The sequence below is a fragment of the Phaseolus vulgaris genome, chromosome 9 (assembly GCF_000499845.2).
Source record: "Phaseolus vulgaris cultivar G19833 chromosome 9, P. vulgaris v2.0, whole genome shotgun sequence".
Lineage (NCBI taxonomy): Eukaryota > Viridiplantae > Streptophyta > Magnoliopsida > Fabales > Fabaceae > Phaseolus > Phaseolus vulgaris.
The window spans coordinates 21,539,838-21,552,918 of record NC_023751.2 but is presented as its reverse complement, the minus strand read 5'-3'; the positions used below and the strand labels follow the sequence as shown (position 1 = coordinate 21,552,918).

The following is a 13,081-nucleotide window of genomic DNA, read 5'->3' as shown; positions in this document are numbered from 1 at the left end:
TAATAATAAAAATAAATACTAATTTATGTTTATAGATTCAACTTTTATGTTGTTGTATAGTTTAATTTTTTATTTTCTTCATTTTAAAAAAAATAATTTTAAACTAAACATTTTTAATTTATTACTTTTTTATTTTTATTTTGTAAAAATTCATTTATTTATTCATTAATTATATTTCTAATTATTTTAAACATTAAAAATATTTATTTTTTAATGCATTCAAAATTAAAATTATTAAAAAAATAATAATTTATTATTTATTTATTTATTTTTAAAATGGTGCTAGATAGGAAAATAAAAAATAAAAGAGTGCTAGATAGGGAAATAAAAACAAAAGGGTGCTAGATAGGGAAATAAAAACAAAAGGGTGCTAGATAGGAAAATAAAGATGTAAATGGTACTAGATAGGGAATTGAGCCCCTAAAGTGACTCACATTTATTCATTGTTTATTGCTGATAAAAAAAAAACAACTACTAATATATAATTTACTTTTTTAATATATAATTTACTTTTTTATTACAATTGTATTATTAGTAAACGCATCTTAAAAACTATAATTCGTATAGAATACAAAGCACAAAGTCATAATTTTAAAAATCAAAGTTGATACATCAGGGTCAGAACAAATATACTTATAATATGAAGGTGTAACAAGCAATAATAATATAACAAATTCTAATATCACATTCTCTAATTAAATCAAAACATCCAAATATATACGTCACTCTTAATTAATCTCCACTATAAAACATCCAAATATATACGTCACCCTTAATTAATCTCCACTATAAGCTCAAATCAATTTCTACAATATTCGATATCTATGTAAGATTACATTATTATTAAATTACTACTAAAACTATCGATTTTGTACATTTTTATCTAAATGTAATAACCTTATTTTAACCATGAACTTAAATGCTTTAAAATACATATCATCAAACATTAAAACACTCTAATTTAAATCATGCAAATAAAACACAACTAATCATTATAGTCCTATATTTTATATCTTTACTAAAAAAACATACTGTAAAACATAATATAAAATCCATAATATTTGTAATTCCTAATTAATTTAATCGTAGAAGAGAGTGTGTCTACATTTTTCTCACACGCACTACAATTTACCAACAAAAAAAATATTTGTTTTGGTAAGGAGTCACGGGAAGCTTTGAGTTGTATCAAAATTAAGAGATTCCTTGAATCCAATTATATGTAGATATAATAATGAGGTTCTGAATTAAAAAAAAAAAAATTGGTAGAACAAAGGAATTTGGAACAAGGTTATCTGCCTAGTGCGTGGCCACCTTATGCCAAACAACACAAACGTTATTGCAGTTACAAATACGATAATGTAAATGCAAATCATCATGCTGCTTACTGAGCAAGTAAAAATCAGCATGTTAGGTTACAAACAGTTTGGCTTATGTCACGGGAAAGGTTTAACCGTGTCTTACAGATGGTGCTTTTGGGGGAAAATGAATGCTTATCTCGTTTGAATAAGGAGGGGTCGTGTGGCAATCTTATCAAAGAGGGAGTCTTCTCACTGTATTCTATAAATCACACAAAACATTGTTGAAAGACATAAGCAAATCCCAACATGGACAACAATAACACTGACTGCATGTAGATCTTGTTTTGGAACAAAAGAAGACTCAGTGGCCTTACAATCACCGGCCTTTCTCCACATTATAAGTCTGATGGCCTTCTGACCTTCCTCTTTCCAAGTGTTTTGGTTGTTGATTCCATCCATCGGTGTGGTGGTGGGCCGGATGACTGTCCGATTTTTTCAGTTTGTCTGATGAACTCTGATAAGATGATTTTCCTTTGCTTGATCCTTTGTCAGATGATTCTGACCCCTTACCTTTTTCAGGGTTTGGCACAGAGTGAATTTCAGACCCTCCATATGTTTTTGGGGATGGAATTGATTGATGACGCTCAGATCCTTTTCCTTTTTCCACATTGTGCGACGAGCGACTTGAGTCTCGCCCTTTTTCCAAGTTTTGGAGTTCATTTGCAATCTGATTTCGGGCCACCTTCAAAAGGTTCAGTCTGGATGTCAGTTTTGTGAGTGCAGAAGGAGAGGAATTTGCTCCCTGTTTTGAAAGCATTTTGAATAAATAAGTCTATCTAGTCTATCTAGTCCTATCAATTGGCAATATCAAGGTTTATCCCAGTGATACACAAGAAACTATTTAGTCACGAGGCTAACTGGTAGGTCACTATCTTCCATAACAACTCAAATTTTACCTTGCATTAAATAACTTTATTTCATTTCTTCATAAAATGTTGTAAAAGTGAAAATGATGTTGGAATCCAAAATAACATGGATAAAGAACGTTTACATTCTTTTTGTAGAAAATGTTATATAATGAAATTAATTTGATAGAATAGGAGCTACTTGAAATTAATGTTATAGACTTGTCATTTTATTGACTTTTGGATGAATAATGGGTATTTGGTAGTAGTTATGATTACACAATAAAGAAAATGTTTGAGCTACTTGAACTAGATCAAACTAGATCGCTTAAACTAGATAAAGTTTAAGAAACATACCTCGCCCTTTGAACTAGATCGCTTGGAGCTACTTGGTGGGTGTTTATTTGGTAAAGGTGTTGACTCTGGCTTTCGCTCAGTATCACTTTCTGCTCCGACTGTATGAGTGTCTTGTTGAGTCCTTATCGTAACCTTGGTTTAAGAAATGATAAAAGTTGCGAGTTACAATCATCATTTTTAGCAAATATACTTATTTTCTAGTATAAAAACCACATGAAATGAAAGACCATCTTTGGCTTTAAAACGAGAAAAGCTTAGAGGTAACAACCCAAGGAAAGATGCAATTGGTTGTTTAGCTAGCAACTATAAACACCATAAATATGTTCGGGAGAAAGACAAAATGTTCTATGGAGTTCAAATAAGTAACAAGATAAAGCATGTCTGGGGTATTGATTTCCTATGACAGCATAGAAAGAGAAAACAAGATCTGAGCCTTTTTTATTATATTATTGAATTACTTTTGGTTTTAAATGTATCATAATCATATACTTAATTATGAGTTTATTGTCTCTCCCTGCAATATTGCTCTTAAAGATTGACATTTCTGCATGTGGCAGATACTTTGGAATAAATCCTCCACTGTAGATTTACCTTACTTCCTGATCTATCAGATTGTGTTGAGGCAGCAGCTTCAGCATCTGCCTTGTATTTTCTAGTAATAAAAGTAAAATTTAGTTATCCGTACAATTTCGATGGAAAAAGAAACAGTTGAGTGGAAACAAAAACCATCAAAGCAAATAGAACAGTTAAGTGCCAAAAGAACTTCTACACAAACGTGGAAAGAAATATTGAGAGCAAAAAAAGTTGTATGAACATTGAAGCAATTAGGCGTTCTAGATTGTTAAAGAAGAAGAAGAAATGCAATATTAAACAAAAGAGTAATGATAAACATACAATCTTCTTTCTTGATTTGACATTTGTCGTGGTTGATTAGAGAAATCTGGAGTAGTTCCAATATTCTGCTTAACTTGTGCATTAAGCCTCGCCGCAAGTTCCTCAACCTTTGACTCTAAATTGGCAAGATCTGCTTCTACCAGAGCTAATGCTTCAAGCTCTGCTTTGTTCTGTGTAAAATTCGAATATTATGAAATAGTTGCATGATCAAAATTCAAACCGTCTTTCACTGAATTTGACAAGACTTATCACCAATATTGGCTAAATCTTAAACAAGAGTCCTACCTCAAGAGCTGCCCGAAAATTCTTTTCCTTGTTCAACTGTTCCTGTAGTCTAGCAACCTGCGAAAAGAAACTTTAGGAAACAAAATCTCAATTTTTTTATATGGAGGAAGACGGTAACATCTCTCATAATGGACATACATCTTGCTCAAGAGAAAGACGACGCTCGTCCAAGGCTTTCTTTTGATTCTCCACTTGAGATTGCACCTCTTCATTTGCCTTCACCTACAAGGGCAACCCAAACTCATCAATTGACTTGAAAAAATTGATAGATATTTAAACAATCTGATCTAGAAAGGAATTGAAGAACATACCTGCTCTGCAATTTGAGTTTGTAATTCTGACCTGGCAGCTTCAAGCCTTTCAATTTCATCCCTACCGTTAGAAATATAAATTAGTCACACAGAAACATGAAAAAACTAACGATAGACATGCACATTCTCTGCTCCTTAAATCAAAGTGTTAACATCAAGTTATGGTAAACATTTAGAACCACTGAAATAAGCTTTCTCTAAATTTATATTTAAGTGGCTATAAACTTCCAGAAGTTATGGACGAGGTCACTCTAACAAAAAATTTGGACGCGGAAAGACAGTTAAGAGAAGGAACTTTTTCTTTCCTACTCAACTTTCCTGGTTCTTAACATAAGAACGAAAACATACCTATTTTGATCTTTCCATGAAATTCCAGGTAAATATGGATATGATACTAGATTCTTGTTAACATAAATTCAAGAATACAAATATATAATAAAGCAGTTAGGCAGGAGTGTTTGATCCTTCAATTGCATAATTGAGAGATGCATAAATAGGCAGCAAATTAGATAAAATAGGAACTACATAAGAGGAAGATAATCATATAATTGATACATGTTAATTACTTACTCCTCTTCAATAGGAAAATCAATGGATTCCATGGAGAGATTCTTCCTTGCCTGCACAGAATGCAAAAGAAGAGAAAAACCACTAATTTATTATACGGATGTAATTTAGCTCAAAGAAAAGCAACTAAATGGAAGTAAATTTTAAAAATAAAAGAGAAAGTTTTAATCAACTTAAGAAAAGTGATAAAGGCATAATTGACAAGGAAAATAATCAATTCACCAAATTTTAAAGATTTACTTACTGAGGTGCGGCCCAATGTGTTGCGATGACGAGGTGCTGGGCCATTGGACATGGTATTGGATTTTTTTATAAATGAAGCAGGGCTAGGAGAATTTAAATTAAGCAATGTAGCTTCATCAATAACATCTCCAACATTATCAACAGGCTTATTGGACTGATCACCGTAGTCAGTCTTCTTTGGACTCGTGAGATATTCAGAGCTTTTGAAATCTTTTTGTTGAGCCAGTGAGCGTTCTAGTGACTTTGATGCTAACTTTTGAGTGGCTTTGGATTTTTCAGTCAAAACTGAGGATTTTGAACTTGAACTAGCACGGTCATGCTCCTGTTCATTACCAAAAACAATCAAATAAAATTTTCGCCCTTCCTCTCTCCTCCTAGTTCTCCACATACAGGTTGTAGTGATTGCAACAACACAAGTAACAATTTTGGAGGAATTAGTGTCAGGATGCTCAATGACCACATCAACATTATATAATCAGTTCAAATAATAATTGAAGTTATTGGAGTAGTTTAAAAGCTAGGGTTGGGGCCCAATTGAAGATAGGAACTAAACATTGAAAGAAGAAATTGTGGAAAGTTCCAAGGCAAATTAATTACTATGCTATGTTCATTGTTTAGCACAAAGAGATTACATATCTCTTTCCTTCTCAGTGCACATACTACTTTTAGATTATCCTTTCTACATTTATACGAATAATTAATGATAACCATATCACTTCTTATCTAATCATAGATTTGTTTGAATGAAATAGTACCAAATAACCATAAAAGCCCCGAAAGAATTTTGGACAATACTTTTTCAGTGATCGCGAAATAAATAAAATTAGGTTTGAACCTCATCATGGGCATCATCGGCCTCTGAATCTTCAGTTCCAGTGTACGATTCACTACCAAGATCACCATCTCCATCACTATCATGTATTGATTCCTCATAATCTTCTTCTTCATCATATTCTTCATCATCATCATCATAGGACAAATCATCATCAGTTGCCCGCTCACTCTCAGATCCACTATCTTCGTCTGAATCAGTGTATATGTCCGGGGACATGGAACCTTCCTGTTAGAACACTGAGAACTTAGCAATGTGAAGAGAGAAAAACAATAACAATCAAGCATTAGCCCATTAGGTGGAGTCAGCTGCATGGATACATTGATATTAATTGGTTCCATTAAAAAAAAGCATGTGTTAAATTAGACAGAGGGAAAGAACTCCACTAGGCAGTTTCAAATTGACAATCATCCATTCAATATTTGCAAAAATATTTCATGTAATGTATTCTCTAATGAAAAGGAATTCAACCAACACGTAAGTAATGCACTACTTCTAAATTAGAAAAAATAAATTGTACCAGAGGCAAGTTCAATTGAACATGCAAGCATAAAACGTATAAGAATGTTTAAGAATACGATACAGTTTCATAGTTTGTGTATGGAAGCCATGAAAAAAAATCAAAACATAGTTACCCCAAATATGCTGCTATATTCCTCTAATAAGGTTATACAAATTGCTTGAGCATGGTTTGCCGCAGCAGCAGCTTGTAAAAGTTGAATAGAACCATCACCACCTACATCAAAATCATTTTCAATTTCACATTCTCCGGCCAAAAGGGGCCGAAGAAGTAAAGGCGCCATGCAAGCTGCCACAGCTGAGGAGCTCATTCTATTCACAGCTTTGCGTGAAGCCACAATTTGCATCATCATGAGTATTCTGTACAAGAATGAAATCAATAACTTGCATTATCAAAACATTATCTGAAAAATAGAAATATATGGTGCAAAATAAAAATCTATTCCATTATATAACCCAAAGTGTAAGTATAATAAATGAACTTACCCATTATCAAAGTAAGTATTCAATCAAAAGTTACATCAAGGAGACATTGCCAATAAAACTAAAAAGTATCCATGTGACTAGTAGTTCTATCAGTCCAGAGGTGGGTATATGGATCCAAGTCTGGGGCCTAAGGGATACAAACCATATTTCTTTAAACTTGCATAATCATATACAATTTGTAGGTTAAACTGATAGATTTTGCGAGCTTAATTAGTGAGCTTTGGTGCTTTTAGTGGACAATAATCAAACATTTAAAAGGCACGTACACTAGTATGCTTGTCCTTTTGGTTTAATCAACTCTATCATAAACCATGAATTCAACATATACAGGATTTTGAATGTCCAAGACTATACCAAATCAAGAAATAATTTGATGATTAAACTAATAACTAAATAATAAGAGTATTAATATTATAAACCTTAAAGTTAAGCATATAAGATAGCCCAAAAAAAAGCAATAAATGGATTATAAATAAAAGAAATTAAATGAAAAAATATAAAGTTATCAATCAAACACCTTTGCAATAAGCGGCGATTTGGTTCGGGGAAAGTGTCATTTATTGCTTCACGCATAGTAGCAACCCTACTACCACGCTCAGATCCTAATTATTGAAGCAATTTCAAATAATGAAATATAATTAAACTTCATCATGATATCTACATAAATTAAAAAAATAAATTATTGCGGTAATTTCTAAATAAAATTAAACAACCATCAGAGAATAAATTGTAAAAAAAGCAAAAAAATTGCATTAAAATTAAAAGTTTTCGTGTGCCAATTCATGCATTCTAAATTTCAATGGAAAAACTTTTGATTTGACAAGCATTAGAGAAAATAAAGTTTACAACGACATAAACAATGTGACCAAAATGAGGTAAAGATGGAAGGACGGGATAACACTTACGACAAGATTCTAACAGTGCCTTGCAACAAGATGCGGGGACTGGAGAAGATGGCAATTCGCGAAGTACATGCTAAAAACTTATGGAAATAAGAAATAATAATAATGTATTACTAACATGGAATCATCACTTTGGTTTACCATGAAAATACCTTAATACAGTCTCCAATAACATGTGCATCCTCATCTGGAGAAAACTCAACTTTTCCTGCAACCATGTGTTATACCCATGAGCATAAAATCTTATGAGTGATTTTGATCAAGAAAAGGGGAAAACGGCAGAACTTCAAATTTTCATCCATAGTATTATTACTTTTAAAAGATTGACCCATGCATATTAAATGTTTATGGAAAGAAGAACATATTAAGTGAAATCTAAATTTATAGCGGAAGATAATATATTTATGGATAACGATATAAATTCAATAAATTTTATTAGAATATAGTATAAATTATTTTACGTAGATTTTAAGTTTAACTTAATATTCCAAAGAAAAATTTCATTAAATGAGTAGTGTTATGTTACGAGGAGTTATTCTTCATCAACCTATTACTTAAAGTACTCATCTGACAAAGGCTGAAATATAATTGGAGCTCTTAATGCTTCAACATGTGAGAATATATAGTTAAAAGATTAGGTATAAGAAAAGCACAAACCTTGTTCATATTCTCGAACTCGACGTTCAACCTCATCAACATCAGCTGCTTGTCGTAAGATTCCTTCCACATTTGCTCCTATATTATAATATTTTTAGATTCATATGAAACACATTAACCATTTACAAATACCACTCAGTATTTTGTCTTGGTAATCACTTAAGAAAAATAATGTTTATTCGCACCTCCCTTTATAACAAAAACAATAAATAAAACCTAGAAGCAAAGTCATCGATCGGTGGAATAAATCGAGTACCAATTTTTATTGATAAGGTTTATCTTACTTTCTCTAAGAAACACCAATGCATTAACTAGGCCAAATGAGGTAAATTTTTTAAGCAAAATAAAGAGCTACAATTTCCGTTAGTTATATTTATCATGCACTTAACATCAATTATTTTGTTGCATTAAACATGCATTTACATACATATATACAAAGCGAGATAAAGAGAGAAAGAAAACCCACCATGCTCTTCTATGAATGTTAGGGCTTTCTCCAAAAATGATGGAGTTCCATCAACATCCTCCAAAGCAAGTAAAATTGGTCGACCAATAACAGTAGATTTAGCTGGTTCTCTATCTTTCACTATAAAAGTGTGGAAAATCGTATGAAAGAAAATTAAAAGTGATAGTCTTTTACTATATTAAGCATAAGTATTATCGCATAAAAAATTATAATTGAGACACTCAACACAAATCATAAGTGTTATTCAAGAAAAAAAAAAGACAAAACATGTTATAAAAACAACCCAAATGCACATAAGAGACTCAATCACATAATATAAATTTAACAACATTATCACTATCACGGTGGAAATAGAAGTGTAATATTCATATCAAAGATCAAATAGGAAGGAAACAAACTTAATAATATTTGTTGTAATAAATATTTACATGATGGTAATAAAATTGTTTATTAAACCATTGTATATAGATTATGAACAACATTTGTAGTGTATGAACTACTGGGTATTAACTTTGGCCAAATGCATAGGTAAAGCACAATTATAATAAGAGCATACACTGGTCCAAAGAAATATCAATTGAATCATTCTGATCGTTCCTGGAGATACCATTTTGCTCCGTTCCATTAGTAGCACTGGGTGCCAGTGTTAAAGCATTTTCGAGTGCAGTCTTCCACTCATATAAATCCTCCATAGTTTCAGCCTACAACACCAACAATGGAATGATATTTAGAAGATAAAACAAAAAAAATTCATCCTACAATATTTATCTATGTTTATCTTTGTGTGTGTTAAATCGATGGTTATGTATATCATGCATATAAAGAACATACAATTAAAAAGAAAAAAAAAATAGAGCATCACATAAGCAAATATCTTTCTAATGAAAAAACATCTCCTCATTGAAAATTTATGAAAAGGAAAATAAAGCACCTTAAGTGTGAATGCTCGTCCATCATGAACATCAGGAAATTGTACAGTCAAAAGTTTCTTATCTGCTTTTATGACAACACTACAAAATTTTATAAAAAAAGTTACATGAGGTCAAGAAACTTTACAATGTTGCTATTTTGAGAATGCAATCATAAAATTTAAACAAAAAACACAATAATGTGTAGATGTGAAAAACAAGCCAACCTGCCTGAATTGTTGAGGTCAATGCCTCCAAGGGTCAAATTAACTTCATTCCCCTTTTGAGGGATTGCATTCTACAAAGCATAAAACACAATGATGGAGAAATATGAATATGTTAACAAGTTTAGAAGAAAAAATCCTCCTAATAAACATGTTAGATTTACATATGTATATGTTTATAAGGTTTATTTTTATTTCACACTACTCACTTAAAACAATTTATAATGAAATGATATAAAGAATTTTTGGAAATATAATAATGTTCATAATCATAACAAAATCTTATAGTAAAAGCAAAATTACATCACCCTATAAAAAAATAGTAAGAAAATTCAAAATTCTAACTTTATACATAATTAATTAACATTCTACTTTTTTTTTTATCATAATCGACATCATTTCAACCTCAAGGCAAATCCTATTAAGATTTATGCCTACTCAAATAAGAATAACTAATAATGTAATAGTGTTTCAGGTGAGAAAATATACACATGCACCTAAAATTTAATCATATAAAGTCATTATGTAGAAAATATGATTAACATTCTTTTTATAAATAATTATAAAATATTATGACTTTTATAAGATAATGATGACTTTCATAATAAATATAATTATAAATACTCCAAAAACTTTAATGTAAACAAAAATAAATTTACTTCTATTATCTTTTAACATAATCATAATCAAAGTACCTAAAACTTTAAAAACTAAACCCAACAAGTAAGTATTTATTCTCAAATTGAATGAATCTCACAATACAAAGAAAACCAATTAAACAATATGAACAAAGTAGATACTAAAAAATTTACTTACTGGATCACTTCGGAAGAAAACAAGTGAAGTTTGTGTTAAAATAAACCATCTTTTCTTCCAAGATGTCCATCCAATTCCTATACATTAAGAAATACACACTATATCATAATCAAATCAGAAACTCCTCAAACCTGCCAAGAGTATAAATATAGTTTTCCATTCCAATAATACTATACATTTTATAAAAATATGAAAATTTAACATTGGAATGATTAAAAGAAGAGTCATTAGAGATAAAAAAAAAAGAGGCTAATGTTGTTTGTTCTTAAAAAGAAAATAGTGGTGTTATGAATTCTTTTGCTTATTTATTGCGTAAATAACTATCCCCTTGCATCTTTACTATACAAATCTCATCTTTATAACGAAAACCTATATGAAACTTTATTACTTTAGTAAAAACATGCTACAACTACATCCAAAATGCTCTCAAGCCTTAAAAAAACTATTAATTAGATCATTTACATGTTAATACTTTCAAGGCAATCTCTTCCCTATATGTTTTTAAGCCTATATGTCAACACATGTAATTAATATATTAAATTCAAATGTTATGACAATGTGGTTCATTAATTAATTTGTTCCAAATGAATGAATTATTTCTTATTAATCAAAGAATGAGGATAAACAAAAGTATCATTAGCATTACCAAAAAACATCTATGAGCAAATGCTACCATTTTTAAATTTTTATGGTTTAACCAGAGTGGTATTGAGACACATTATGTTTTGGACTATGATTATCCAATAAGTGTAAAATACTTCAAATTTTTATATTTCATACTTAAAAGGAATTATCTCACGACCTTGATAGAGGACGAGTGTCGAACAACTCACACCATACAACATTTTGTGATGTTGAATTTAATAAGATAATACAAAATTACATTTTGGAATTGTTGTAATTTACAAATATAAATTTTTTATGGGTTTTCATAAGAGAGGTGATGTTTACAAAGATATGAAATACATAAAAAGAGAGTAATTTAATATGTACAAGAAAAAATTATACATAATCATCCGTATTTTACACTCATTTTTGTTCTACGGTTAAACATTTTTGTTATGAGTTATGAGTATCATTCATACCATAAAAGAAAAGACATTAAAGTTGCTCCAAATTGCTACTACAAACCATAAGTGTTTAGCTCCTTAAAACAAAATATGTAAGTTAATAGAGAAAAAAAATACCTTTAGATGATATAAAAAGTGGTCCACTTTTGAAAATCTACAAAAAAATGAAATTATATAAAATTAATTGAAGGATAACATGAACATGGAAACATTATTCACTTCAAAATAGCTAAATTCAACAATGATTTTATTTTTTCAATTTGTGTGCCTTTTATCACCGTATGTTTAATTATAATATGCTTGAACTCTAATAAAAGAAAAGCTTGAAGAAGAAGGATTGTCACAAAATATTTTACTCAAGTAAATCATCAACATGGACAAATTTATAATGCCACAATCATGCTTCCGTTAAGCAAGAATTTTTTTAATTGGTCCAAATTCACACAAAATCATATGTCTGTAGAGGATAACTATTACCATATTGCCAGTGCCACTTGGAGAACGTTGTGGATGGTCTTGTGACCCAGATTGGGAGTTAATAGAACAAAAAGAAGCACTACCATTTCCCTATAAAATGAACAAATAATTACATGACTTTTCTTTCACCATTCAAATAAAGATATAATAAAAATTTTCATGCATTTAAAGTTATTGACAATTAACAATTAAATGTTTTTTTTACCTGAGACAATTCTGCATTTGTGTTGGTCATATCTGTGATCCCAAAATCACAGAAGTGTATCAAAATGCTTACCTAGCAAAAATACCACGTTCAATTGATCAGACCTTGCATCCATATTAATCAAAATGACATTCAATTAATTGTCTTCACATACATTAACAACAACAAAAAGTGTACAAATTATAAAAGATAAAAAAAACATTGATTTGAATGAATAATGTAGCATACCTGGTTTTGGAATCAATCAAACGCAACAAAGTTTGAAGAAGGAGAACATCTTAAGAGGTGTTGGAGGAAAAAAACAAGAAAGAAAAAACGTGAAAGTGAAAATAGTATTTGTGTCTTTCTTTGTCTTTGCTTTTGTGTTTCTCTCTCTTCTCTAAATGGAATGTTAGGCGAGAAATGTTTGGATGGTCATTCAAAAACAAAAATCCTCAATTGAGAACGAGTCTTACTAATCTATAACACATGGACACTTCAACCTTAAAACACGAACCAATTAAATGGAAAACATTACACAAATTTCAATAACAAATGATTATTTGATCACTCTCCTTATGTTTTGTATGTTACTCTCGTATTCTTATTATAAAATTTTCATATATCACAAAAACAGTCAATTATATAAATTTTTCTTTCTCTTTATAGTTAGAAGATAT

General features: G+C 30.3%; 1 protein-coding gene and 1 long non-coding RNA gene across 2 annotated transcripts; one reads left to right on the top strand and one right to left on the bottom strand.

Moving 5' to 3' along the window:
• Nucleotides 1-1,205: 1,205 nt before the first annotated feature.
• LOC137822566 (rho GTPase-activating protein REN1-like) lies at nt 1,206-12,230 on the bottom strand. Its single transcript, XM_068627479.1, has 22 exons — nt 12,218-12,230; nt 11,858-11,894; nt 10,671-10,747; nt 9,858-9,928; nt 9,654-9,732; nt 9,279-9,423; nt 8,723-8,842; nt 8,257-8,334; nt 7,752-7,807; nt 7,603-7,672; nt 7,215-7,299; nt 6,328-6,571; nt 5,696-5,920; nt 4,862-5,182; nt 4,621-4,670; nt 4,051-4,111; nt 3,878-3,961; nt 3,740-3,796; nt 3,455-3,624; nt 3,152-3,212; nt 2,561-2,692; nt 1,206-2,100 (listed from the first exon to the last, which is right to left on the bottom strand). Exons 1-22 carry the CDS (start codon nt 12,218-12,220, stop codon nt 1,675-1,677), a joined length of 2,652 nt encoding a protein of 883 aa, XP_068483580.1. The 5' UTR covers nt 12,221-12,230; the 3' UTR covers nt 1,206-1,674.
• LOC137822567 (uncharacterized) lies at nt 1,657-2,411 on the top strand. The gene is made up of 2 exons (XR_011082940.1): nt 1,657-1,796; nt 1,878-2,411. It is a non-coding gene; the product is annotated as an uncharacterized lncRNA (long non-coding RNA).
• Nucleotides 12,231-13,081: the final 851 nt, after the last annotated feature.

Coding starts and splice junctions, on each gene's coding strand:
- LOC137822566 (XM_068627479.1), bottom strand. Junction 9,929..10,670: donor TTTTCTTCCGAAGTGATCCA/GTAAGTAAATTT, acceptor TATGCTTTGTAG/AATGCAATCCCTCAAAAGGG. Junction 8,843..9,278: donor TGATATTTCTTTGGACCAGT/GTATGCTCTTAT, acceptor ACACTTTTATAG/TGAAAGATAGAGAACCAGCT.